Source organism: Alosa alosa, chromosome 11, assembly GCF_017589495.1.
Source record: "Alosa alosa isolate M-15738 ecotype Scorff River chromosome 11, AALO_Geno_1.1, whole genome shotgun sequence".
Lineage (NCBI taxonomy): Eukaryota > Metazoa > Chordata > Actinopteri > Clupeiformes > Clupeidae > Alosa > Alosa alosa.
Genome location: NC_063199.1, coordinates 2,897,865 through 2,924,024, shown reverse-complemented (window position 1 = coordinate 2,924,024; position 26,160 = coordinate 2,897,865). Strand labels below are relative to the sequence as shown.

The following is a 26,160-nucleotide window of genomic DNA, read 5'->3' as shown; positions in this document are numbered from 1 at the left end:
TCACACAACCTGTGGACAATCCTTCATGGAAAGGTTGTGAAATCACCAAGCGTCATCATTGCAGACTGAATGATAAACACTTTCCAGTCTTTGTTACAATTTTGTAATAAATGTGTACATTTTTTAATTTTTGGACATCACATAAATAAAGATATGTATGTATGAATGTGTATATATATAATATATAAGTGTATATATATATATATATATATATATATATATATATATATATATATATATATATATATATGTGTGTGTATATATATATATATATATATATATATATATATATATATATATATATATATATATATATATATATAGTGATATCTATATATATTCAATGTCTATTTTGGAAAGAAAAAAAAGCCCTGCCGCCTCGTTTTTATGAGGGTAGCAAGGTTGGCATTATGTTGTTAAAAAAAGGATATTGGTGGAAGTGATGGACAAGTGTTTGCATCAGTCACCCTGTGCACTTATGACCAAGACAATTACGCAAGACTGAAAGGAAGGCCTGATTTAAGCTATCCAAGGACATCTAAATCCAAAGTGATCAGGTCGGAGATGTTTCATGACCAGCTTTTAAATTGGCAGCCTTTCATAGGTAAAGCAGAATTGCTAGTACTACTTAAAAAAAAAAACAATCTTGTATTTTCTGGCCACGTTCCAAGTTCTTTTATTTGTAATAAAGCTACAAGTTTTCCTCAATGATTGTGTGAGTTCTATTTTTCAATCTCATTACAAGGTTATACTGTAGTATAGGGTTTTGTTCTCTGATCATGATATCATATGAACATGATGCTGATGACATGTCTATTTGTTCTCATTCTTGTGTCAAGTGCTTAATGAAATAAACATGTGTTTACCAAGCTGGTAAAAGAGGATTCACAGATATGCAAAAACAATCCCATTCTTTTTCATTGATTCTTTACTCATGTTATTTGGACAAATAGGCATATAAATATTTTCAAACATTACAAAAGGCAAGAAAGAAATACTTCGGAATGTTATGGAACAAACTACCCAAAACAGTTTGAGCCAGCAGGGTACTTGGTAGCTATGTTACGCAAATGTCATTAACTATTCATTCATACGGTCTTTTTTTTTTTTTTTCTGATCCACTAGTATGGCCGTGAATAAAATAATTTATTTAATCTTCCAAGACCAAGTGATGCTGAAGAATAAAGGTACATAAGGCATCCATAGAGAGAACAAGAGACATTTTACACAGACAGCCAATGTAGTTTCTGAATGATCTAACTGTGATGTGTTAAACAACAACAAACAAACAAAAAAAGTATGTAAAAGTAACCTGATTATTTGCTGCAATAGCTCCTGTGTATCCTGTTATTATAGATACATATTAAAATGCATAAGTTCAAATAACTGATTACTCAAGTCTAACACATTTTGTGATGGAAAAGGTTTTAAATCATTTGTTTGAGCAACTCCCAACAGTGCTTCAATCTTGGTATATTTAATCTTGATATCTGAAGTAGAAAGTATTATTTGACTATTATGTCAAAGCAGGAGTTCCCCAGACATGTACATGTATATCCGTTTGGATGTGGGGCTATCAAAAGGACAAACAAACAAAGCGTCAGTGGTACCAGCTAATCATCTTTTTAGTAGAACTTACCAAATTACAACAAATGAGCAGAAGCACTGCATACAGACAGAATGATCAAGAAAAAATGTACATTAATATCTATAGTCAAAATAGTCTATTAGTCAAAATCTTCATCTCTCTGATCCAACTGAGAGCTCAGGAACACTTGCAAAGTTAATTTGTTTTTTCTACCCATATCAACTCAGATTTTCCTGTTAAGTAAGTCTTCCTCAGAAACTATCTCTGCTCAGGCAATTTTGACCCAAACTACCGGTGTGTATTGGTCTTCACACTCATAGTAGAGTCCATTCACAGTTCTTAGGCAGTATTGGGCAGAGTTGCAATCATTTTGTGCTTGACTCAGAAGATGTACCCTCAGTAGATGTAGCGCTGCTTTTAGTGACTTCTACAAGGAAACAATCAATTTATTCAGTCATTTACTCAAATCACTGTATTATACTGAACAATTTCACTGCAAATTCTTTTTTGACTATTCTTTACACATACAGCCTCAAAAATCTTATACCAGTAACATTAATTGACACCAGGTAAAATGAAAACATGCCTTGCTGACGTGAGGTAAAATGAACACGCCTTGCTGTAGAACACCTCACTCACCTCTGTCCTTTTTTTCTTGTGTCTCTTCAGCTGCCGTCTTGTCAGCCCTGAAGAAAATCCGTGCACTACTCAAGGAGAAATAGAGTAGCTCAAACTCCTGTAGGCAAAGAGAAGGGTTTGTAGTCCAGTCCATCAATAGTTTTTATTTAAGTTTCACTGAGCCCAATTTTGAAGAGTCTGTCATTACTAGTACAAACACAGCATCAAGCCAGAAGCCACAAAAAAAGCAATTTTCTTAATTTCATAGATGTAACAGATGTGCCGTGGCCTACTGGTTAGCGTTTCGGACTTGTAACCGGAGGGTTGCCGGTTCGAACCCCGACCAGTAGGAAAGGCTGAAGTGCCCTTGAGCAAGGCACCTAACACCTCACTGTGTCAAGATTAGTGTGTGCTTCACCTCACTGTGTGCTGAGTGTGTTTCTATAATTCACGGATTGGGGGATCAAAAGAGTATATATACTTATACTATACTGTAACTACTGTATTGACTGAAAACACAATGGGGGTGGACAGTCTTGCCCCACTGGTCCTTCACCCTTTCCTCAGCATAAGTGCTCCCTGGGTATTGAAGCCACACCCTTGCATGTTGTACTACTCAGCATAAGTGCTCCCTGGGTATTGAAGCCATACTTATACCCTTGCATGTTGTACTACCAGTTGTGCCACAGCATTATTCTCTTTTCATGTATGTCAGATTCCTACCTGCAGGTAGATATCCAGCCTCTTCTGGGTGAGATTCATAGTCTGCATGAGCTTCTCATCCTGGCTGGTGGCCTGGACATTTTGCTCCTTGACCACAGCATTCATCTCCTTCAAATACTTATCCCGCACTGCCTGGAACCAGTGGAGGGAGTCAAACTCCTGGTACTGGTCCAAGAGCTTCAAGATGTAGGCCACTCCTATGGCGTTCACAAACATACATGGCATATCAACCACTGAAATGTAGGACCACTGAAATGCATGCTGAATAGAAAAGAATTACTATTCAGGTCACACACAACCTGGACACAAACAGTTTACTTACCCATGGCAAAGCCATCATCTGTGAAGGCTGCCCCACCCTTGTTTTTCTTGTTCAACTTCTCTTTGCAACCAATTGAGTGCTCAACAAAATTTACAGTCTGAAAAATAGAGTATGGTAGATTCAAACAGAGTCTGAGTTCTTGTCTAGATCAATCAACAGGATAAGAAGTGCAAGACTAACCAGAGGTGGGACAATCATGTAGAAGTTCCTGAGGTGCATGTTCTTCACACTGCGAAATTCTGGAGAAAACACTCCTACCAGCATCTTGAAGTATTCAGTGCCCTCTGCAGAGTTACTGGTCAAATCACCAAGGACGGAGTCTAGAACACTGGAAGGCACAGGATGCGTTGAATGCCACTTCAGAAACATTTAGATGGACACACCCATGTCTTTGGGCAACTACTCAATGAGAATTACCTGGCAGCTTTTTGAGTCTCCTCTGACAGGCCTTCCTCTTTAACCAGTTCCTCAAAGTTTACTATATCCTCAAGGTCTGGAACAAATCTTTTAAAAAGTCCAAAAATGCCCAAACTTAGCCTAGTCAACATCATGTATGTGTACATTTAAATGTTGTAAGCGAATGGGGAAACACTTTCTTGAAGACGGTAAGAAACATGTTGGTGAGAAGATATTATAAACAACCCTTTTTTTTAAATCAATTGATCAACAAGGCCTTCCCTTTACTTACAATTTACCTGATAGGACACCTTCTACAGAGTATACACTTTAGACCAACATAGACATTTTTAGAGATTTTGTTTTTAGAAAAAAAAAATCAAAATAAGACTGACCCTTTCACACTCATCTCTGAAATTCATTTGAATTTATTTTTACCTGATAGCACTGCTGCAGCAATGTAGGCCCCCAGAGCGAATCATCCGCACATAGCCCATCGCATTGCCTGTAAGACACAGAGCCATTTAAAGAGACAATGTAGAGTTTTATAATAAGGCAATATATTTGGCCACATTGTGCTGTAATAACCTGGCCAGCTAGAAGGAACATACAGTCTCTTATCATATCCATATAACAGCAAAATCTATTTTAAAGGGAAACTTGGCAGGATTTCCCCCTCTGCTGGAGAAGTTGTACATTATGCTATTTCATTGTGGGAAAAGGTAAAAGGACATGGATTTGTTTACAAGCTAGCAAACGGTTAGCATAAGTTTGGCAGAAGTAAGTGGATGATACAAGGTAAGAAACTCGATTTAAAACGAGTTTCTTGTTTCTCACTTCTCTTTCCGGGACGGTAGTCTCAATGTTGCAAGGTTGGTTTTCCGCCTGGGCACACTAGGCGCAGCGGGGAAAGTCACCATTTTCACCGGAACAGGTCATTTAACCATCCAAATGATTTCTAAACGGGTTTATTACGTTGAAATAGTTGCCAAGTTCTCCTTTAAGGTAAAACTACAAAGAGCGTCTAAAAATATGTAGTTTCAATATAGGAAGGGAGTAATGCTGAGCCATTACAATATGTTATGATCTGATTATGTGTGTCAGCTTAAAGCAACACCAAAGAACTTTCCCTCTGTCGCACGCACGCTATTTGTTTATCCTGCAACAGCTTTGCAAATAATGATGTCCACAGACAAGGTAGAATATGTTGCATGACTTATAAAAGTACGATGTATTGCGACATCAGATGCAAGTAAAATTTGTAGTTTCTTATGTCTCATTCCATCGAACTACAGATCCGCTACGCGATCTGGCAAACTTACATAGTGCGGTTATAGCCGATAGAGGGCTGCGAAGCGAATGCAGAAGTGCCGTTCACCCTGTTACCAGTTGATGAACCACTGAAACGATTTTGGAAACATTATTTTAAGGTATAAAAAACTCTTTGGTGTTGCTTTAATAGTGTTCTGCAGTTCACTCACCTATCTGGCTAATCAGCTGTCTGAACTGATCCAGGTAGCTCTGGCCATCTGGTGTGATGCCCAGCTTTCTGATGCCTCGGTTGAATTTCTCTGCTCTCTCAAAGGGATACTATAGAACACCCAAAATAAAAAGAAACAGAAAGATCAACCGAGAATCAATCATGTGACTAAAAACAACTACATCAACAGACCATATTATCATACAAGAAAGAAAAAAAAAAAAAAAAAAACACAAAATATACTTGAAACAGGAACTTGCCTTCTGATCTGACTCATCTTTGGTCTCCCTGAAGAAGCGAATGTCCTTGATGAGTCTGGACTTGATATGCTCATCATACATGAATTGACTGAAAATGTAGAACTTCTTCCGAAGAAACTGGTATGTGAAGTTAACCTAGAGATCAAAAGCTTGCTTTAGCAGGGTAATGTTTGAACCTACTCAGGCCAATAAGTAGAACACATTTGCTGAATGTGAACTAGTAAATGATGACATTGGACTATCTGAACTATATAATGTTATCATTATGGCTATGCTCCCATGTCTATTTAATAAAACAAGTTACTGTGGTGTTCATGATTCCAGTTCCATGGGTACGGATAGAGTTAGCAATGTGTCGGATGTTGATTGTGTTCAGATGCTTATTGTTGCTTGTCTTCTCAATGAAGATCTGTATGAAAATAAAAATAAAAACATTGTAAGCTGCTATGTTTATTATTAGTTAAAAACATTCAAAAGTGCCCTAAATCAGCAACAGAATGTGATGAAATGCTTGTACTGACCTGGTTGTTGAGATTGTAGTTGTAGCGTGACACAAATACGTGGATATTTCTCATAATTTCTAAGACATCCAGTCCCTATTAGAAGGTAACAGTACCAAGATTAGAACTTGATAGTAGAATGCAACCATGAGTCATGATTCATGAGTCTCTCGCTGGCTGACCTGTTCTAGTGTTTGGCTGGGGAGATGGGCCTCAGTCATCATCAGTCCATAGCGCTGAGTAGCAAGGTTCCTCATCTCACTGTATGTGGCCCAGTCATGCAGAGCCACAGTAGTAAGATTGTAGAAGGTTTTGTCCAAGTAATGAGTTACATATGCTGTAAAGACAAGCCATTTACAACCATATCAAGCAACCTCCTGAGTCTGAACAAACTCATGAATTTGTGCTCCACCAAAAAAAGATGGCCCAACAGATTCCCTTTCTAGAAAGTGTTGGCGATTAAAAGTTTTAAAGAGAACCGAGACTGCTGTCCTTGCTTACTTCATGCACTTTCTAGAAAAAATACAGAAGTCATTGCTGAATGAACAACTAACTTATGAGTTATGTTGTGTCCCAAAATTTCCCTACCTTTGATATCAATGAAACGATTGAAGAACCGGATGGGTTTCAGGGTGAAAAAGTGGGCCAGGTCTTTCAGGCCCACTTTGAATGGGTTTCGGTCATCTAGTTTGAGGTGTGTATGCACAGAGAGGCGCAAGTCCTTTTCAATTTCCTTGCAAAGCTTGTCCAACAAATGCTGGAAAAGACAGGAGAGGATGGAAGAGGAGGAAAGAAGGAAGAGAAATCAAATGTAAACCCTGAAATCCTGATTGTCCTCCAGAACATTGCAGGTTGCCTTTTGCTATTTCTTTCTTGTCTCTAACCTCCTTGAAAACGTCCATGATTTCAGTGTCATAGCTTTCCAGCAGCTGATCACACGAATCCATGTGCTTGGAATGCATCATTGTTGGCACACTGTCTCTGAGGGCGCTGAACATGTACTAAAAAGTCAAAGAGATAGACAAATGACCAAAAACATTACAGAAACCGAGTGGAACAACTAAACAATGCTTTAAATAGCCTTACATGTATCCGTGCAGCGTCCACAGCATGGTCATACACATCGTCCAAGTAGATGGGGAAAACGGCACGGTGCCAGTACAGAAAACTGCAATCACACTGCACTTTCACCCTGGGAGAAAGAGAGCTCTTAGTCTGCAATGTTGTATCTGAATATTTGTTATCTACCATTAATTATTTAAAATGGTAATGAATTTATCACAGTCAAACAGTGTCTGACTTCACTGTGGAAGTGACTTTTACTGCCTTCTACCTTTCTCTTAGTTCACTGATCAGGTCCAGCTTCTTAAGAACCAACTGTAAGGGTAGAAGCTCTTCATCTCTGAAGGTTTTCTGTAATAGAATAGTATTAAACAAGGAGACAGTATATTTACATCTAGTCATGGGAAGCAGCTGTTATACAAAGTGAGCAACAGTACAATCAGGACAGACATGATCAGTATAGCATTTCCTAGGTATTGAACCCATAAACTTGCTGTTTAGTGACCTTGTAGAGAGAAATGGTTGTAGTCCAAGCTAAAGAATAAGCATGGACTGATAGGAGGTGTGATATGTGTATGTGTGTATGTAGACTAACCAGATAATAGTATTGCACAGTATTTATGTGCATTCTATGCTTGGTGGTTCTTTGTTTTAGGTGTTTCCTAGGGATTTATGATTTGTTTACTTTTGACCAGAGAAATGTAACCGGATGCCATACAAGGCCTAAAACAAAAAAACAAATAATGTGTAGAAAACTATTTAGATAGATAGATACTTTATTGATCCCCAGGGGAAATTCAAGGTTCATGTAAGGTTGTGATTTCATCACACCCTTACAATCACATTGCTGTTTAAACCCTATGGGCCCTATTTTGGCAATCTAAAACTCTTTAGTTTTATTCTATCACAACGCAAAGTTTATTCCTATCTTACACTCAAATTTTTTGCCATGCCCTTCTCTTTTATTACACAATGTGCCCAGGGGTATGACAATTAACAACCTAAGGTCTGGTCTGGCGTGTGATCTAAAAATCGCTATCTTACACCATCTAAAAAGCATGACGCCACTGACCAAGAAAAACCTGTTCTATAGCGAAAGGCGCATATGAAGCACAGCTGAAGACGCACTGTCACGAGATGTAAGCAGCAACTCCTCTGCAGGATAAATGTCCTTTGGTTTTTTATTCAGTCATAAACATTATTGGGGTAAGCGTTGCTTTTTTCGATGGTAACCCATGGTCAGTCAATAGTGAAAGTAATTAACTGTGTATAACTTTTGTTGTTGACTATGACACCACAATGAAGTTAGTTTCACTTTGCTTATGAGTTAAAACTAGATGTACCGCATAGCGGTACAAAATATGACCGCCGCTCAGTCCTGTACATCCGTTCCGCGAAAATAAATCACACTTCAATTTGTCTCCATATTTTACTCCATCCCCCACTCTTGAAACTTTTGTGTATGCTTGTTTGGCATGCCTGAGTGTGTGTGTGCGGCTGCACAGAAAGTACCCTACTGGTGCTGAAAAGGTGAATAGATTGTAGAATAGCCAAAGAAGATGTAGAATTGTTATAAAACCTTTAAAATCTCTAAACAATCACAAGTAGGGCAGTTCATCACAGTTCATCCATTGCAACTGGATTGATGAAAGGTCACTTACACCTGTAGGCTACATTGTATTTGGGAAAAGCAAAAGGTATCAGCATAATGTTATTTATTTATTTATTTATTTATTTATTTTTAATGTATTTTTAAACAAAAACATCTCTGTCAGTTCCATGCCATTTTCAACAGCTATCAAAAACAAAGGTCATTTTTTGGATGGATGGATTTTTTTTTGTGAATGTTTCTTCTTCTACATAAGATTTTAGTAATCTTTAGTTCATGTAATACTTTATTGTCAATGCACAAATTAAGTAACAGTAGTCTGAAGCGTTATTGTTAATGCACAAATTAAGTAACAGTAGCCTAGTCTGAAACGAAATGCTGTTTTACATCTAACCAGTGGTGCAAATAACTGACATGTCCAAATGGGCCTTGATGAAATGCGCCGCTAGACTGTTCATACACATTTTAGCGGGCCAAAGTTGAAGAGCTTTTGTCCGGTATTGTTAGTGCAAATATAGGCTGATTCATGTTCCCTTGCATTGTTTAACTGAGGTCCATGGCTAGTCTGGCTTTCATCAGACCAAGCTCAATCTTTTAAGAAATCAAAAAAATAAATAGCGGGCAGATCAGGCTGGGTTCACCCAGCCTAGTCCATAGGCACCCGATATTGTTTAATTTTTCGATTGAGATATACACGCTCTGGCTATTCTAAATGCAAAAATGCATCAGGGAGTTATGACAAAACGGTAACTAACAAACTAGATCCTAATAGAAAGCTGTTAGCTTCCCTAAACTACAGGTAGGATTATAAGGTAGGCCTATTTACAACATAAATTGTCAATAGGCTATGCTGGCGACACAAATAAAATCTCCTTTGGAAACCAATGGCTTCGCCTTACAGTCTCAAAGCGGACTTAAACGGTCATATCGTGGCGAAAAGTTGTAATAACATTCACGCAGCTCCATGAGTCAAGGAAAGCGCGAATGAAGTAGCCACTTCTAAATGGGACCCACTACACAGTAACTTAAGGTGTTTTGCTAAAGCAGCCATAATGAAATGAAGGTGTCATTGTTTGGATACTTCACACACACGTGCTTTTTAATTTCACAGACTACAACTACCAAGCTGCAATCAAAGCACATCGATTCCCCTCTCACACCCTGCGCACTTAAAACAAAATAAACAGGCGTCTCAGTCTCAATGCATGTATAGGCAAAACTGTATCAGACCCGGTGTAGCGTTGGTAAATCTTCCATTGCACAGAATGATTTTGTAGCACGTGCAATAAATGACAGTCGAAAGATACAAACAGTGCTGCTATACATTTGCTTGGTATAACCGCATTTATAGTTTTCTACAAATGCAATAAATCAAATGCCTCCATCACTCAACCAACGCTCGCGGTAACATTACCTAGGTCCTTATTGATATTACAAGATTAGCATTACCTGCAGTAAAACCAAGCATGTCCGATAAACATCCTCAGATTTATTTCGGCTTCAAGAAGAAATGGGAATTACACTTCATGTGAACATCGTCCTATCCTTATTAGATGTTAAGCTGCGATAAATTACAGTCCTTGTATGGCGTCCATTGTTTTTTTCAACCCACTTTTAACTTCCAACAAAATTACGTCTCACTGCAACGATCGCCATCTAGTGGACAAGCGACTACCTCGCCAATACTGAAAATGCAGCCATGATGATGATGATGAATATTTATTTTGGCTTTCTTTTAATCCTACTGATTTTCATTTTTTTACCGGGGGCAAATCACAAATGAGTGATTATGAGCCAGGTTGATGTGGGCCATTGAGACCAACATACCATAAAAGATTCACAGAGAACTGTGTCTGCCCTACCCTCCTTCGGGGGTCCAGTCCAGCGGGGGCTGCAGATGAAAGCGAAAAATGGCGGTTCCATGCTATCCATGTGGGGGTACATGCCCACCAAGTTTTGTGTACCCGGTCTTTCAGTGTCGGGAATCCTTGTTGGTGTGCGTCACTAAATGTACACATAAATTATTTTATTGTAAGGCCCCCATGAGCGAAAGTACACAAAACTTGGCATGCATTCGGAGGGTGTCATAATGATCCTACACTTTTTAATTTCGTGCAGTTTTGACCTTGTCAGCCAGAGATATTGAGATGAAAACACCTAATTTTTTGCTTTTTAATTTTTAACTAGGTGGCGCTATACATGAAATAAGTGGTAATGGGATGGGTTGACATGCCTCCTTAAGACCAACATACAAAAAAAGGTGGACCTCCTAGGCCCTCACGGTTCTCGAGATATTCACAGAAAACTGTCTCCGGCCACCTACAGGCCAGTTGGTGTATAGTAACATAAATGAATTTATTGTGTGGCCCCCATGAGCGGAATTCCACAAAACTTGGCGTGCATACAGAGGGTGTCATAATGATCCTACACTTCCAATTTAGGTGCAGTTTTGACTATGTTAGGTCACAGATACCTTCAATTACACCACCTCATTTTTACTTTTTTGTGTTTAACTAGGTGGCTATACATGAAATGAGTGGTTATGGAATGGGTTGACATGGCCCCTTGAGATCAAACATAAAAAAAAAATGGTCCTCCTAAACCCTACGGTTTTCGAGATATTCACAGAAAACTGTGTCTGCCCTACCCTCCTTTCGGGGGGTCCAATTCAGCGGGGGAGCTACAGATCAAAACGAAAAACGATGGTTCCATGCTATCCATGTGGGGTTACATGTCCACCAAGTTTCGTGTACCCCGGTCTTTCAGTGTCCCGGGAATCATTGACGGAAATTTGGGCATGCGAAAAAGAAACAGAAAAAAAAAAAATAAAAAAATAATAATCTGACTAAACCTATATGACCGCCGCTTCGCTGCGCGGCGGTCATAATAATAGACGAGTGCAGATGTGTGTAGGCTATACTCTGCTAGGTTTTAGTAAAGCATCGTTTAGTGGAATACCTGTTCTGTATGGTGTCACGTGCAAGCAGATTCATTCAAATGTGCCGCTGACTATCAAAATACCAATGCGCTTTTTGAAGTTGCGCTGCTTGCTGTTAAAGGGAATGACCGATGTCATTTTCATTGGTTTAAAGGATGTTACACCCAAAACACACCCATGACTGATTAAGAAACATAAGACCAACCTTTTTGCACCAGGCGCCCGACGTTTGATAACAAAACCACCCCTAATGTGGACTGGACACACCCCTAAATGTATTTAAGCTATTCGCCAGTGACCATGCGTTTTCGATGGCCAAGATGGAGCCCCACGTGCTTCCCCACGTGCTTCCCCACGGTCCTCACAGGAGCAATGCCTTACCATCTGCGTTCCCACACTGAGTGCCAGTGACACCACCAGTCTACGCTCCTTGGTGCTTGGCCCATTCAGAGTGTTCTCAGCCAATACCAAAGCAGAGAGAACGTCCAGCCGCTGCTCACTGTACTTCTTGTCTGATATTACTCTTTTCTGCCATGGGATTGAAGACAACATGTGAACACTATTTGGCCAGACATAATGAGATCAAAGCACATCTGCTCATTAGCAGGAAACGACTATTGAGCTTTAAAAAGTGAGTGATTTTAGGTTTGCAGTTCTAACAACCAAGCATTCTTCCACATTGCAAATGTTTGGATGAAGAATATCTTTTCTCAGATGATCTCAGGTGCAGTTGATGCTCACCTTGGCAGTGGCAATGGCTGTGAGGGCCTGTGACTGCAACTGCTGGGTGATGTGAGACACAGAATCAGCCACAACCATGGAGCGCCGGTGAAACGTGTGTTCTACCGCCTGAAGAAAAAAAACACCAGTCATCAAATACTCCGACATGCAGACTTATTTGACAATTTACTTGCTTACCCACTTTTTTATTTACTAAATAAGATATCAGTAAACATGGCTTACTTTCAACAGCTCCACCAGCCGACATAAGGCTTTCACCGAGGTCTTGGTCATGGGCCTCTGCATGGACATGTACATGTTCATGGTGGTTTTGATGATGGTGCTCAGGCTGTAGGCATAAAGGATACCCTAGAGGGGGTGTTAATGAGGGTAACTGGGATGAAATACTACGTAAATGTTTCTGACATTGGGCATTTGTGCCACTGGATTAAAACCATAAAGTCAACTCATTTTCACTCCAAAAGTACAACCTAAACATATGACTAACTAGATGTACCACATAGCGGTACAAAATATGACCGCCACTCAGTCCTGTACATCCATTCCGCGAAAATAAATCACACTTCAATTTGTCTCCATATTTTACTCCATCCCCCACTCTTGAAACTTTTGTGTATGCTTGTTTGGCATGCCTGAGTGTGTGTAAAATGGCTGCACAGAAAGTACCCTACTGGTGCTGAAAAGGTGAATAGATTGTAGAATAGCCAAAGAAGATGTAGAATTGTTATAAAACCTTTAAAATCTCTAAACAATCACAAGTAGGGCAGTTCATCACAGTTCATCCATTGCAACTGGATTGATGAAAGGTCACTTACACCTGTAGGCTACATTGTATTTGGGAAAAGCAAAAGGTATCAGCATAATGTTATTTATTTTTTTTTTTTTTATGTATTTATAAAACAAAAACATCTCTGTCAGTTCCATGCCGTTTTCAACAGCTATCAAAAACAAAGGTCATTTTTGGATGGATGGATTTTTTGTTAATGTTTCTTCTTCTACATAAGATTTTAGTCATCTTTAGTTCATGTAATACTTTATTGTCAATGCACAAATTAAGTAACAGTAGTCTGAAACGTTATTGTTAATGCACAAATTAAGTGACAGTAGCCTAGTCTGAAGCGAAATGCTGTTTTACATCTAACCAGTGGTGCAAATAACTGACATGTCCAAATGGGCCTTGATGAAATGCGTTAAGCTAGACTGTTCATACACATTTTAACGGACCCAAAGTTGAAGAGCTTTTGTCCGTTATTGTTAGTGCAAATATAGGCTGATTCATGTTCCCTTGCATTGTTTAACTGAGGTCCATGGCTAGTCTGGCTTTCATCAGACCAAGCTCAATCTTTTAAGAAATCAAAAAAATAAATAGCGGGCAGATCAGGCTGGGTTCACCCAGCCTAGTCCATAGGCACCGATATTGTTTAATTTTCGATTGAGATATACGCTCTGGCTATTCTAAATGCAAAATGCATCAGGGAGTTATGACAAAGCGGTAACTAACAAACTAGATCCTAATAGAAAGTTGTTAGCTTCCCTAAGCTACAGGTAGGATTATAAGGTAGGCCTATTGACAACATAAATTGTCAATAGGCTATGCTGGCGACACAAATAAAATCTCCTTTGGAAACCAATGGCTTACGCCTTACAGTATCAAGCGGACTTAAACTGTCATATCGTGGCGAAAAGTTGTAATAACATTCACGTAGCTCCATGAGTCAAGGAAAGCGCGAATGAAGTAGCCACTTCTAAATGGGACCCACTACACAGTAGCTTAAGGTGTTTTGCTAAAGCAGCCATAATGAAATGAAGGTGTCATTGTTTGGATACTTCACACACACGTGCTTTTTAATTTCACAGACTACAACTACCAAGCTGTAATCAAAGCACATCGATTCCCCTCTCACACCCTGCACGCACTTAAAACAAAATAAACAGGCATCTCAGTCTCACGCATGTATAGGCAAAACTGTATCAGACCGGTGTAACGTTGGTAAATCTTCCATTGCACAGAATGATTTTGTAGCACGTGCAATAAATGACAGTCGAAAGATACAAACAGTGCTGCTATACATTTGCTTGGTATAACCGCATTTATAGTTTTCTACAAATGCAATAAATCAAATGCCTCCATCACTCAACCAACGCTTAACGGTAACATTACCTAGGTCCTTATTGATATTACAAGATTAACGCATTACCTGCAGTAAAACCAAGCATGTCCGATAAACATCCTCAGATTTATTTCGCTTCAAGAAGAAATGGGAATTACACTTCATGTGAACATCGCCCCTATCCTTATTAGATGTTAAGCTGCGGTAAATTACAGTCCTTGTATGAAGCGTCCATTGTTTTTCCAACCCACTTTTAACTTCCAACAAAATTACGTCTCACTGCAACGATCGCCATCTAGTGGACAAACGACTACTTTCGCCAATACTGAAAATGCAGCCATGATGATGATGATGAATATTTATTTTGGCTTTCTTTTTAATCCTACTGATTTTCATTTTTTTACCGGGGCAAATCACAAATGAGTGATTATGAGCCAGGTTGATGTGGGCCCTTGAGACCAACATACCATAAAAGATTCACAGAGAACTGTGTCTGCCCTACCCTCCTTTCGGGGGTCCAGTCCAGCGGGGGCTGCAGATGAAAACGAAAAATGACGGTTCCATGCTATCCATGTGGGGGTACATGCCCACCAAGTTTTGTGTACCCCGGTCTTTCAGTGTCGGGAATCCTTGTTGGTATGCGTCACTAAATGTACACATAAATTATTTTATTGTAAGGCCCCCCATGAACGGAATTCCACAAAACTTGGCGTGCATACAGAGGGTGTCATAATGATCCTACACTTTTAATTTTGTGCAGTTTTGACCTTGTCAGCCAGAGATATTGAGATGAAAACACCTAATTTTTTGCTTTTTAATTTTTAACTAGGTGGCTTATACATGAAATAAGTGGTAATGGGATGGGTTGACATGCCCCTTAAGACCAACATACAAAAAAAAAGTGGACCTCCTAGGCCCCACGGTTCTCGAGATATTCACAGAAAACTGTCTCCGGCCACCTACAGGCCAGTTGGTGTATAGTAACATAAATGAATTTATTGTGTGGCCCCCCATGAACGGAATTCCACAAAACTTGGCGTGCATACAGAGGGTGTCATAATGATCCTACACTTCCAATTTCGTGCAGTTTTGACTATGTTAGGTCACAGATACCTTCAATTACACCACCTCATTTTTACTTTTTTGTGTTTAACTAGGTGGCGCTATACATGAAATGAGTGGTTATGGAATGGGTTGACATGGCCCCTTGAGATCAACATACAAAAAAAAATGGTCCTCCTAAACCCCACGGTTTTGAGATATTCACAGAAAACTGTGTCTGCCCTACCCTCCTTTCGGGGGGTCCAATTCAGCGGGGGGGCTACAGATCAAAACGAAAAACGATGGTTCCATGCTATCCATGTGGGGTTACATGTCCACCAAGTTTCGTGTACCCTGGTCTTTCAGTGTCCCGGGAATCATTGACGGAAATTTGGGCATGCGAAAAAGAAAAAAAAAAAAAAAAAAAAGAATCTGACTAAACCTATATGACCGCCGCTTCGCTGCGCGGCGGTCATAATAATGTATTCACAACCACACCAGATAACAGCGGAAATGGCAACAGCACTCTACTCACCTGCACAAACACGTTGCACCTGCTGCTCAGATCCTCTGCCAGTTTCTCAGGCCGTTGCTCTTTAGATAAGATGGACTCCATCTTCATCATCCAGGATGTCACAAAGACATAATAAGACTGGACGTCCCTGTGTAAGGAACAAAATATGGTGTAGAAAATGCCACTGGAATCTGTCCATTTAATCTGTCCAAGTTATTTTACACATTTTTGAAGAGTTGCTGGTTTGTTTTTGTTATTTCACCATTATATAAGTACCTTATATAAACACTATATCTTTAAGTCTTTTGGAGTGCAGTTGTGGGGAAAAGATTTGGCAGTGACACACATTTTGTATTTTGCAAACTTTGTAGCTTCAGTTTATGTGGTGGTGATTCCCATTGTTTCTAGATTATTGTGCAGAGTGATCAGATGCATGTTACCAGTTATTCATTGCAAATAGCTTCATTAGCATAAAAGTCAACTTTTTTCCCTGTAGGGGGAGTCATTCTGACTGAATTATACAATTATTGCTAAAAATGGAGGGAAGTGCTTAAAATCATGTATTTTCTTGTTAGCAATAGTTACCCCCCAAAGGTATACGTGCACCTGAAATGCTTATAATTGTTAGTATTATAAAAGAATACCTGTAAAATGGGGGGTAACCCCAACAACCCAGTTACACAAACTTTACTGAAGCAGTAACTTTTGGCAACAAAAACAACAGCAGCAGGCAAGCCATATGGAGCGGCATGGCTCAGCTGCTGTAACGTTAGAAGGTAAGAATGTCTTATTTATAAGTATTCTGACCATTATACTGGGTTTTTGTCCTTTAAGACACATTTCCTTTTCTACATAACTAAAATACTTCTACCTATTTCCAAGGCTGGAATAGTTAATGGAAATGGAAACAAAAAGACAATGATCAACTACAAACATCTTCTGCAGGAAGGGCTTTCACTTACTTGGTGAGGGACTGTGCTTTCTGCTGTAAAAAAGTGTCTCTATGTGCGCGGATGCTCTGTAAACTCTTCTTGTCCATCAGTTTGGCTGCAGGAGGAACCTTATTGATGAGAAACGCATCAGGGAACCAGATGATGTTGGCGGTCAGAGTCACTGCAGGGACCTGCAGAAAGGATGTGCAGAAAAAATAAATACTAATACTGTACATGTAGAAGAAAACACACACAAATATTGAAGTAAAATTCCACAAAAATAAACACACTACAAACTTTTTTTTTGCAAACATCCAGCAGAGATTTGTACAGCTTCTTGTCCACAGTCCTGAAAATGTGAAAATGCAGAACAAACAGGCCGGAGACTCCAGCATACTTGTCCCGCTGGTCAATCTCTGAAGGCTCCCCTGAATAGTTCAATCCAAGCCACAAAAGAAAATAAATATAAAAAAAAATCAGAAAGAGTCATTCAAATGAATTCTCAAACTGCATGGCTGTTCGTTATTTTACAAAACACTTGGGTTATAGAATGCCAAGTGCAAAAATGGTGTTTAACAGTTATTTTCTGGACCAAAATATATTTGTGGGGGTATTTCTCGAGTGTACACTTACCAAGCTTTGACTCAACATTGGCAAAAATTGTGCGGATGTTATGACCAAACTCCTCAGCAAACAAAGTGTTTTTAGAGACAGACACACCTTCCCCTGGATCATCAAACCTCTGGTCCACACAAGCCTATTTGAAAAACCATAGGGTAACATTAAGGCCCTGTATCCAGTATACTACAGTACTTCTACAGATCCAGTATACTGGGTTTGTAAGGGCAATGGCAAACCCACCTGAAATATCATGCCATCCAGCAACTGTCCTTCTAGCTTCAGAAGCAGTTTCTCAAATGGCTTTAGCTTCTCTTCTGAGATGGCAAACTTGGATGGGTTGTGATGCACCGATTTCAGTAACCTGAAAAGGTTAAAATACAAAGAATGAACTGACAGACTCACCTGGCAGCCATTTTGATCTTTTGTACCATTGGATTGTCTTGTAATGGGGACGTTGAGAATAATTTTGCTCTGTCATGTTTTTTTGTTTTGTTTGTTTTTTGTTTGATTTTCAGCATTTATAATATTATTTTGTTCTTCTACCAAATATCACTATAACATTACCGTAGACCTGCTGTGCTACTCCACAGAGCTAAACTGCAAATATAGCAGTACTCACCTCTTGTACATCTTCCAGTGGTCTTTCAAGGTTGTGTGATTCTCCATGATCTCATCCAAAGTAATGAGAATCACAAGCAACTCACCCAGGTGCTCATATACTGTCTGCAGACATGAAATTGTGAATTTTACATGAAAAAGCATATGTACAGTAACACAAACTAAATATGCCAATACATTAAACTCATTTTGTTACATCCACTATTTGAAATCTAGAGGACATAAATAGAAGAAACATATCACAAGTACCTGAAAGTGAACACCAGTAGACTCAATAATTTTTGTGGCAGCCCTACAAAAAACACAAAAATTAAATGTGTGCTTAAAAAACACTGGTTTCAACAGTTAAAACAACCAAATGCAAACACACTTACTTATTACTGTTGTAAAGAGCTGCTAACTGATGAACCATGTTGACCACAACCTCGAAACAGCGAGACACAAAACATGACAGCTCCTGAATTGGACACAGAAAAGAAAGATTTTTCAAACTGTCCAAACATTACCTAATGAAAAATAATATCGACTCCATTTTCCTCAGGCTAAAACATATCGGCAAAAAAAATCTGGAATTCTGGAACAAATCACCAAAAAAATAAAATAATAGTAATACATTTGTGCCTTCAGAATTATGTAAATGTAGATCACATTATGAAGCCAGTTGCTACAATACTCACTTGTAAAAAAGAAATGAATCTGCCCATCTGGATCTGTGATTCTCCCTCCACCACACTGGTATCTGATGCTGTAATACATCAAGAACAACTTGTGAACTACACGTCCGCTAGGGTGAATCATCCGCCTTGACATATGCAAATTAATCTGTCCCTATGCTTATTATGTTCCAATAAGCGAAAAAACATTCCTGGTAAATTTTGAAGTAAATTGGATAATATTTAGGTGGCCCACCATCAACCTTTATGAATGGTCAAAATCGTTGCCAAATTCAGGAAATCACCTCGCAATATGGGGGACTATGGGGGTATATTTCACATTATTTGACTATTATCATTTTTTTAGCCAGTAGTTATTTGAATAATAACTGTATTAAGGGCATAAAGCACACAGCTCATTGGATAAACATTGGGTTTCTTTATGTTGTCATACATATTTTGGTGATTTTTCTTAGAAAAACTTTTTTTTTTTGCTATTTTGAATATGTTATTTGATGAAAAACACATTAATGTGTATTGTAACAATTGTCATTAATCATTTAATTTAACTGTTGTTGCTTTGGTGTTATAAAAATCTCATAATTCCAAATCAGATATAGTCTACATGCGTGGGACTATTTTGTTTAGTGTAGAGTAGTAGTTGTATCACACAGGATTACATGAACTTTCTTGCAACATGGCTTCTAGTGGAGAGTGTATTAGTAATGTAGCCTAGAAATCTAGACGCACCCTAGCGGCAGCGAATTACATTTGCTGCCAGGGCTAGTCTAGCAACTCTCCGTTGGCTTGTGAGCTGGAAAATTAAACTTCTATCAGGCCAATCAAAGACTTGTATAAAGACGTTAGGCGGGCTTAACATAATGATTGATGGCAGAGTTGCAACGGTTTGGCTTGAATTCCCTGCTACTTGAAAACAAAGAAGATGGATGTTGCTGTTGACGAACAGCGTGACACGTTAAGCTTTTTTTTAAGTTGGCAAAAGTTTGAACTAGCCAACTAGCTCCACTGGTGGGAAAACGCATGGGACTCGTAGCGCTGTCAGCACTGTCCTATTGTGTGCAGAGGGAATTTGAAAGGCAACCGATTATCCCACCCCTTGGACTGAGCACTGCCAACTGGCTCGTCAGGATATTAGTAATGCCAATCCACAGTCTTCAAAATCTACTCTGTCTATATAATAAGACAATCGTCTTGGATATTTGGTTTGGGCAGTGGCCTTGTTCAGGATGACTCGATTATCACTGGATCCCGTCTTCCAAACTGTCGCCAAGTTCTCAGTTGCTTTGTGTGGTATCTTTCGGATGGTTCATCAGAAAACAGGACAAAGTGGGAATCAGCAAATATCGCACTGTCCCAGGTGTCCAGCTTTTATAAAAAGGCCAACATTCCTTTGATATCAGAAAGGAAAGCCTGTGAAAAAATCATCAAACTTTTAAGTATAAGTATAAATACTCCCGTGAGGGAAATTTGGTCTCTGCATTTATCCCAATCCGTGAATTAGTGAAACACACTCCGCACACAGTGAGGTGAAGCACACACTACTCCCGATGCAGTGAGCTTTCTGCTACAGCGGCACTCGGGGAGCATTGAGGGGTTAAGTGCCTTGCTCAAGGGCACTTCAGCCATGGATGTGGGCACCCTTCGGTTACAAGCCCAAAGCCCTAACCAGTAGGCCACGGCTGCCCCCAAATGGCATGAATGGCATTGATTTGGATGAAAATGCCACTCTGAGCTATCCCACTGAAACGACGGACCAGCCCATCTACACTGGAGAAACTTCAGAAGATGGAGAAAAACTGACAAGTTTTGCTCTGTGGCCAGAGAATGCTGAACGCTTGGTGAAGAACAAGAAGGACTTGTTATTTCTGGAGTCTATGAAAAATTACCGCCAGGCCTCATTTGGTTCATTCGATAAGGCATTAGCTGACCACATATATTTTTTTCCAACCTTCAAATTTTGAAGCATGACAGCAAGCTTTTATTGATAGTTTACTTTCATGTTGTTTATTGAAAATGCCTGGCAAAGGCATTTTTTTATTGCATCTTCCCCGAAAATGTACACTACTGCCATATCTCAGGAAGTAATAAAGATAGAGACACACGACTCACACCAAATTATGCGAAAAGTATTTATATTCAACTTCCATTGACATTATAGGGCTAGACCCATTATTTTTGGCGTTATTTAAGAAAAAAGGATATTTACAGCCTAGCTTTATGGACGTCTTTAGTTGGAAACTTTAGAGGCTCTGTGGGCCACCTAAACATCAATAGAATTCAATAAAATTCCTCATGGAAGTTTTATTTGGTTAATGGAACAAAATTATTCTAGGGACAGATTGATTTTCAAATTTTTTTCAAAAAATGAGGCGGGTGATGCACCCTAACATTGCAAACATGCCAAACATTGCATATTATGATCACAGCAGGCTGTTGCCTCCAACAATATGAATGAAATAGAGTATACCTCTATGCACACGGGTGTGTATGTGCATACGTGTATGTTTACATGTGTGTGTGCATTCCTGTTCCTCTGTGTCAGCTTTTTGGTGAATAGATGATAACATAGAAAGAAAACTGTTTCCACCTTGGCTTTGCTGTATAAGGAGTTTAGTGCATGGTCACAATGCCACCATGAACCAGAAACAATGTTTTTCCTTCTCCATAATAAAATCTTAGACTTTGAAATGACTACTAAAAACGGGTAACTCTGATCACACTCTGACACTCTGACTGTGACACAGACTGTTACGTTACCACTTGAAGTTGGATATTCAAGTTGAAGTCGCCTATGGAACAGCGTAAAGCTTCCTTAATTATTCATTTGGGTGCCAGATAAGCATGAGGGGCGCTAGATCTATGCACCTGAACATGTTTTGCCAGACCACATTTGCATACCCTCTGTGTTAACATTAGAGAACAAGATCAAATACTCTGTTCATCCATTCTCTGTCATCTTTAAGAGTATGTTGTATTCTATATGTATTCATTCATGTATTCTCACCCACTCTCCCCTTCTTCTCACTTTGGAGTTCTGAGACACTTTTAGGGTGTCTTGTCTACACTTCATGTTAAATATTTACACCCGTTTCAATTATGCTTGTGCATTATGGGGCTTTGGTCTAAAACTATATTGGGAACTACAGGGCATTCGAAAATGCCCTTGTAGCATTTTTTCCCTTTACTTTACTTTTTCATTACTTTTTCCTGAAGTAGTTCAAAGTGTATTTATAAGTATGCTAGGGATCACTTGTCCTATTGCAGAAACCATCTTAAAAGACTTCAGTTACTTGAGTGACTATGCTACTGAAGGTTATCGAAGGTTATCAAATCTCAAAGCAGAATAGATTCAACTGCATGCTTAACGGCTATCAATAGGTTATTTTCATTCTATGCTGCTCCTTTTTATTTCAAATATATCTTTGGTGACTGTGGCCAAACAATACCAATTTAACAATTTCAACATTTCACTGATTTCGTAAAGCACCCTGGCTTACACAGATGTTGCTTTGCATATTTCACACATTGATTTTTGTGATTAGGTCTGGTGATTAGGATTGGTAAAGTTGCTCTCTGATGACCCTTGCAGACACAGTTTTGTGTGAGCAATAGGCCTACTGCACTGGAGGGGTGCACCACCACAACTCTCCTGCAGGTCAATTAATCATATGAAGGGTGCCCAACAGACACACACATTTATATTAAAGTTTTCTTCTAGATCTCATGACAATAATATCTTAGTTAGATTTTAGTGTGCTTTATTAGCATCAAACAGCTTCAATGCTTGACCTGACTTAGAAGTTCCAAAGAGTCAAATAATGCCTACTGTATGTTCTTGTCTTTCGAAGTGTAAGAGTGCCCAAAGCTTTTGCACATGATAAAATAACTTTTAATATTTTCTTATTTTTTCTATTACCATGAAATATGCATTCATGCATAAACATTTGGTATGGTATGGCCATGCAAACATTTAATCCATAATTACATCCAGATTTCAGTAAAAGGTCTCATTCTCTCTTTACACACAATGTTCTTTTTGTGGTATGCTGTGGTACTTTTGGCATAATTTGGTTGCATATGGTCAAAGACTGTTTGAAGGACTTGTTTAACACCAAAACTCTGTAATGTTTCTTCAATGAAATGTGCATTCATTATTGCACAATGTAACGAAGGGAGAGAGCAGTGACCCAAACCCAGTCATCAACCCGGGTCTCCGGGGCACTAAACCTGCAGCTTGACCGCAACGCTAAAGAGCCAGGCCCGTTGGTATGGCAGTCAGAGCACATACTCAACTGTAGTGACGGTACACACAACAATACACACACAATAATATCAACAGTAAAAATGTAACAGATGACAACACATCAGTGGAAAAAAAAATATTACCTCCTTCACCATAGTAGAGTAGACCATTATAAAACTTATTCTCAGCCTACAGAGGAAATAATGAGATGTTAATTTATCATGATTCAGGTGTCGAAAGCCACAATTATTTATTATATTGATAATTTGTCGTTTATGAAAGCAATTATATACCTCATATTTTAGCTTCTTTACTTCGCTGCACAAGGCGGCATACACAGTGATTACTTTGTTGAGTACCTTAAGAAAAGAAAAAAAAACAGGCTTGACAAAAGGAAGAGATCACAATAGTGCCATTATTAACCTTGATGTTACAATTGACCAACAGAAATACTTTAAGGAGGATATACCTTATTTTCTGTTTTAATCAACTCCAACAATGATGACTGTTCATGTGGTACAAGCTGTAGGCGAGAATAGATTAAAAAAGCAAATCATGCAAAAGACCAAATTTTTATGTCAACTGTTGGTTACTGTTGGTTTTACAACAGTTAATACAAAAACAATTAGCTGAATGGCAATTTATGAAAAGGCAACAGTTTTTTTTTTATTGCAAAAACATTTCATGGAAGATAACACATTACCCTTACAGTACCAAGTGGCAAATAATATGAATAATTCCTATCTGAGTATTAGGAGCAGGGTTGGGTAGTAACGGATTACATGTAATCTGGATTACGTAATCAGATTACAAAAATCGACTAACTATAATCAACCCAGATTACAATAAAAAAAATTGTGTAATCAGATTACAGTTACATTGTTGGGGATTACCTGATTACATTTTATCATGCAAACAATGCAACTTTTTTATGATAGCCTAGCTATCTTTTAATTTGACAAGCGGTTCATTCGGTTGTTCACTTTTTAGACTTTAAGACTTTTTTAAGAACAAAATTATTCATACCCCTGGCAAATATTGATTTTTTCTCTTAACCAATATGTTTGTTATTACTAAAATGACACTTGCACATGCGAAAAGGTTGCAAGACAATGTGGTAAAAACATGGAATCTAAAAAGTGTTTTTATCTTTAACATTTTTATGAAAAATTGCGTGTTCAAAATTATTCATACCCACCAAGCCTCTTCATGTATCCACAATGATTGTAGACTGCACCTTTTTAGCAGCAATCTGGGTTTTGAGGCAGGAACGATTATCTGCCATCACTTTGGCCTTGTGCTTACTTTTTTGACGGATTGAGGTCCGCTCTAAAATGCTGATATTGTTCTCTGTTAACCATTTATTGCCTTGTTTGGCTGTACAGTATGTTTTGGATCATTGTGTGGTTTAATGTTCAAATGCTGCCTTTTGGGGCAGCCATGGTCTACTGGTTAGGGCTTCGGCCTTTGGGCTTGCCGGTTCGACTTCACTAATTCACAGACTGGGATAAATGCAGAGACCAAATGTCCCTCACGGGATCAAAAGATATACTTACTTACTAACTTACATAGGCTACTATTGGGGGAGGTCTCTCGGCACACTACCTGATCTTTTCCTCCTAATCTTAATGTAGCCTCTTGTTTTAGTGTTACCGTTTACTTTGAGAAAGTCACCAGGCCCCCCTTGTTGAAAAACATCCCAAAATAATAATTTTCTCACCCCCACAATTGAAACGGACATGGTGTCATTTGGATTTAATGCTTCCCTTTTTTATGCCAATCTCAGGCCATGTCCCTGGGTCAAAAAAAATCCAGCGAAAGCTAAATTATTTGTCTAGGTGTGCCCTTATAAAGGTTAAGCCGAGTTGTGCATGTTTGGAGAAGAGTGGAGAAGAAAAATAGAATGAGAATTCTTTCACCAATTCTGTGGTGGTGTCTTTTACTTAATGAACATATTTATTGAAGTAATCTAAAAGTAATCCTAAAGTAATCAGATTACGTTACATGTTTTTGATAATCCACCTGATTACAAAAATTGCCATGTAATTTGTAGTCAGTAATGGATTACATTTCAAAGTAATCTGACCCAACCCTGATTAGGAGTCATTATTTAAGGCGTTTTACCTGTAGTGCAATAGGGTCTAAGGTGAAGTCCCACACATCACCAATAGTATCATCTAAGGCTTCCTCGATGCCCTTAAGTTGTGATGTGTATTCTTCCAGGAACTTCCCATAGTTCTTCAATTGCACTTCGGTGTGTATTTCTGTAAACAGACGATGAGACATATTAGTCCATTTTAACACGTAGGTGTTATATTTTCAGTGGTATGAACTTTTGGTGGCGTTAATTACTTTGTGGTGTAGGCTTAGCCTCATTGCGATGCTATGTTGGCCTTTACAACCTGAACCGAATCAGAAATATGATACTATGTACAAGCGGTCGTTTCGACAACCTGCCTGCGATGTCCGTGGCGCATCATAAAATTTGCAGTATGGTATTTAAAAGAGTCATTTTAACCATTAACGTTACCCTGAAATATAAACAGTTAACATCGCAAAAGGTTAATGCTATAAAATGAAGAATTGCTGCTCACTGGTATTGAATACCGTGACTGCTGCACGAACTGATGACGGCAACCAACGTTTGGTGAATGGCAGGGAATGGAAAATTACCGTCAAATCAACCTGTCACCTGTTCACTGGCAGGTTAATTGTCCTGTGACAACTTAACGATACCAACCACCACTAGCTAGCCTACAATGCAAGCTGGCATGTTAGCTCCCAAGTTAGCATTTAATATTTGGCATCTGCCATACCATAGCCAAGTGTCACTTCACAATAAAGACTTACTCTGTGAACCATCATCAAAACGGTCAAATTCCCAGTCAGGGGAGATAGCCTCCACAGCCATGGTGTTGTTTGACACAATGGGCTAACTATGTCTACATCTAAATAAGATAGGCATACAAAACAGACTTCTCACTGAAAGCTACGATGTGACCACAGGACGTGACGGTCCCATGATTTAACCCATGACGAAAGAATTGGGAAATGTAGTTTTTTTGCTGAGCACATAGTCTGATTAAAAGTCCTCTGCTTGCAAGTAGGCTACTGGCCCACACGTTCTTCTGTATTTTCAATATGCTGGGCTAACCTACATGCAAAAATG

The 26,160-nt window shown here is 38.9% G+C and overlaps 1 protein-coding gene across 1 annotated transcript; it reads right to left on the bottom strand.

Annotated features, from left to right (window-relative positions):
* Positions 1-910: 910 nt before the first annotated feature.
* washc4 (WASH complex subunit 4) lies at positions 911-26,012 on the bottom strand. Its single transcript, XM_048257374.1, has 33 exons — positions 25,842-26,012; positions 25,116-25,255; positions 23,461-23,514; positions 23,285-23,350; positions 23,135-23,180; positions 18,752-18,819; positions 18,449-18,531; positions 18,324-18,366; positions 18,076-18,179; positions 17,697-17,817; positions 17,469-17,592; positions 17,136-17,263; positions 16,866-17,026; positions 15,925-16,051; positions 12,460-12,585; positions 12,238-12,345; positions 11,878-12,024; positions 7,221-7,300; positions 6,974-7,079; positions 6,772-6,888; positions 6,476-6,644; positions 6,070-6,224; positions 5,909-5,983; positions 5,692-5,796; positions 5,388-5,522; positions 5,129-5,237; positions 4,086-4,152; positions 3,669-3,755; positions 3,432-3,579; positions 3,252-3,348; positions 2,930-3,126; positions 2,228-2,324; positions 911-2,015 (listed from the first exon to the last, which is right to left on the bottom strand). Exons 1-33 carry the CDS (start codon positions 25,900-25,902, stop codon positions 1,954-1,956), a joined length of 3,513 nt encoding a protein of 1,170 aa, XP_048113331.1. The 5' UTR covers positions 25,903-26,012; the 3' UTR covers positions 911-1,953.
* Positions 26,013-26,160: the final 148 nt, after the last annotated feature.

Bases quoted from the DNA above. Each gene is read 5' to 3' on its own strand.
- washc4 (XM_048257374.1), bottom strand. From the start codon at position 25,902: ATGGCTGTGGAGGCTATCTCCCCTGACTGGGAATTTGACCGTTTTGAT. The intron at 12,025-12,237 runs GTGAGCATCAAC...ATCCCATGGCAG, and splicing joins CAGCCATTGCCACTGCCAAG to AAAAGAGTAATATCAGACAA. The intron at 4,153-5,128 runs GTGAGTGAACTG...TGTGTCTTACAG, and splicing joins ACAGCTGATTAGCCAGATAG to GCAATGCGATGGGCTATGTG.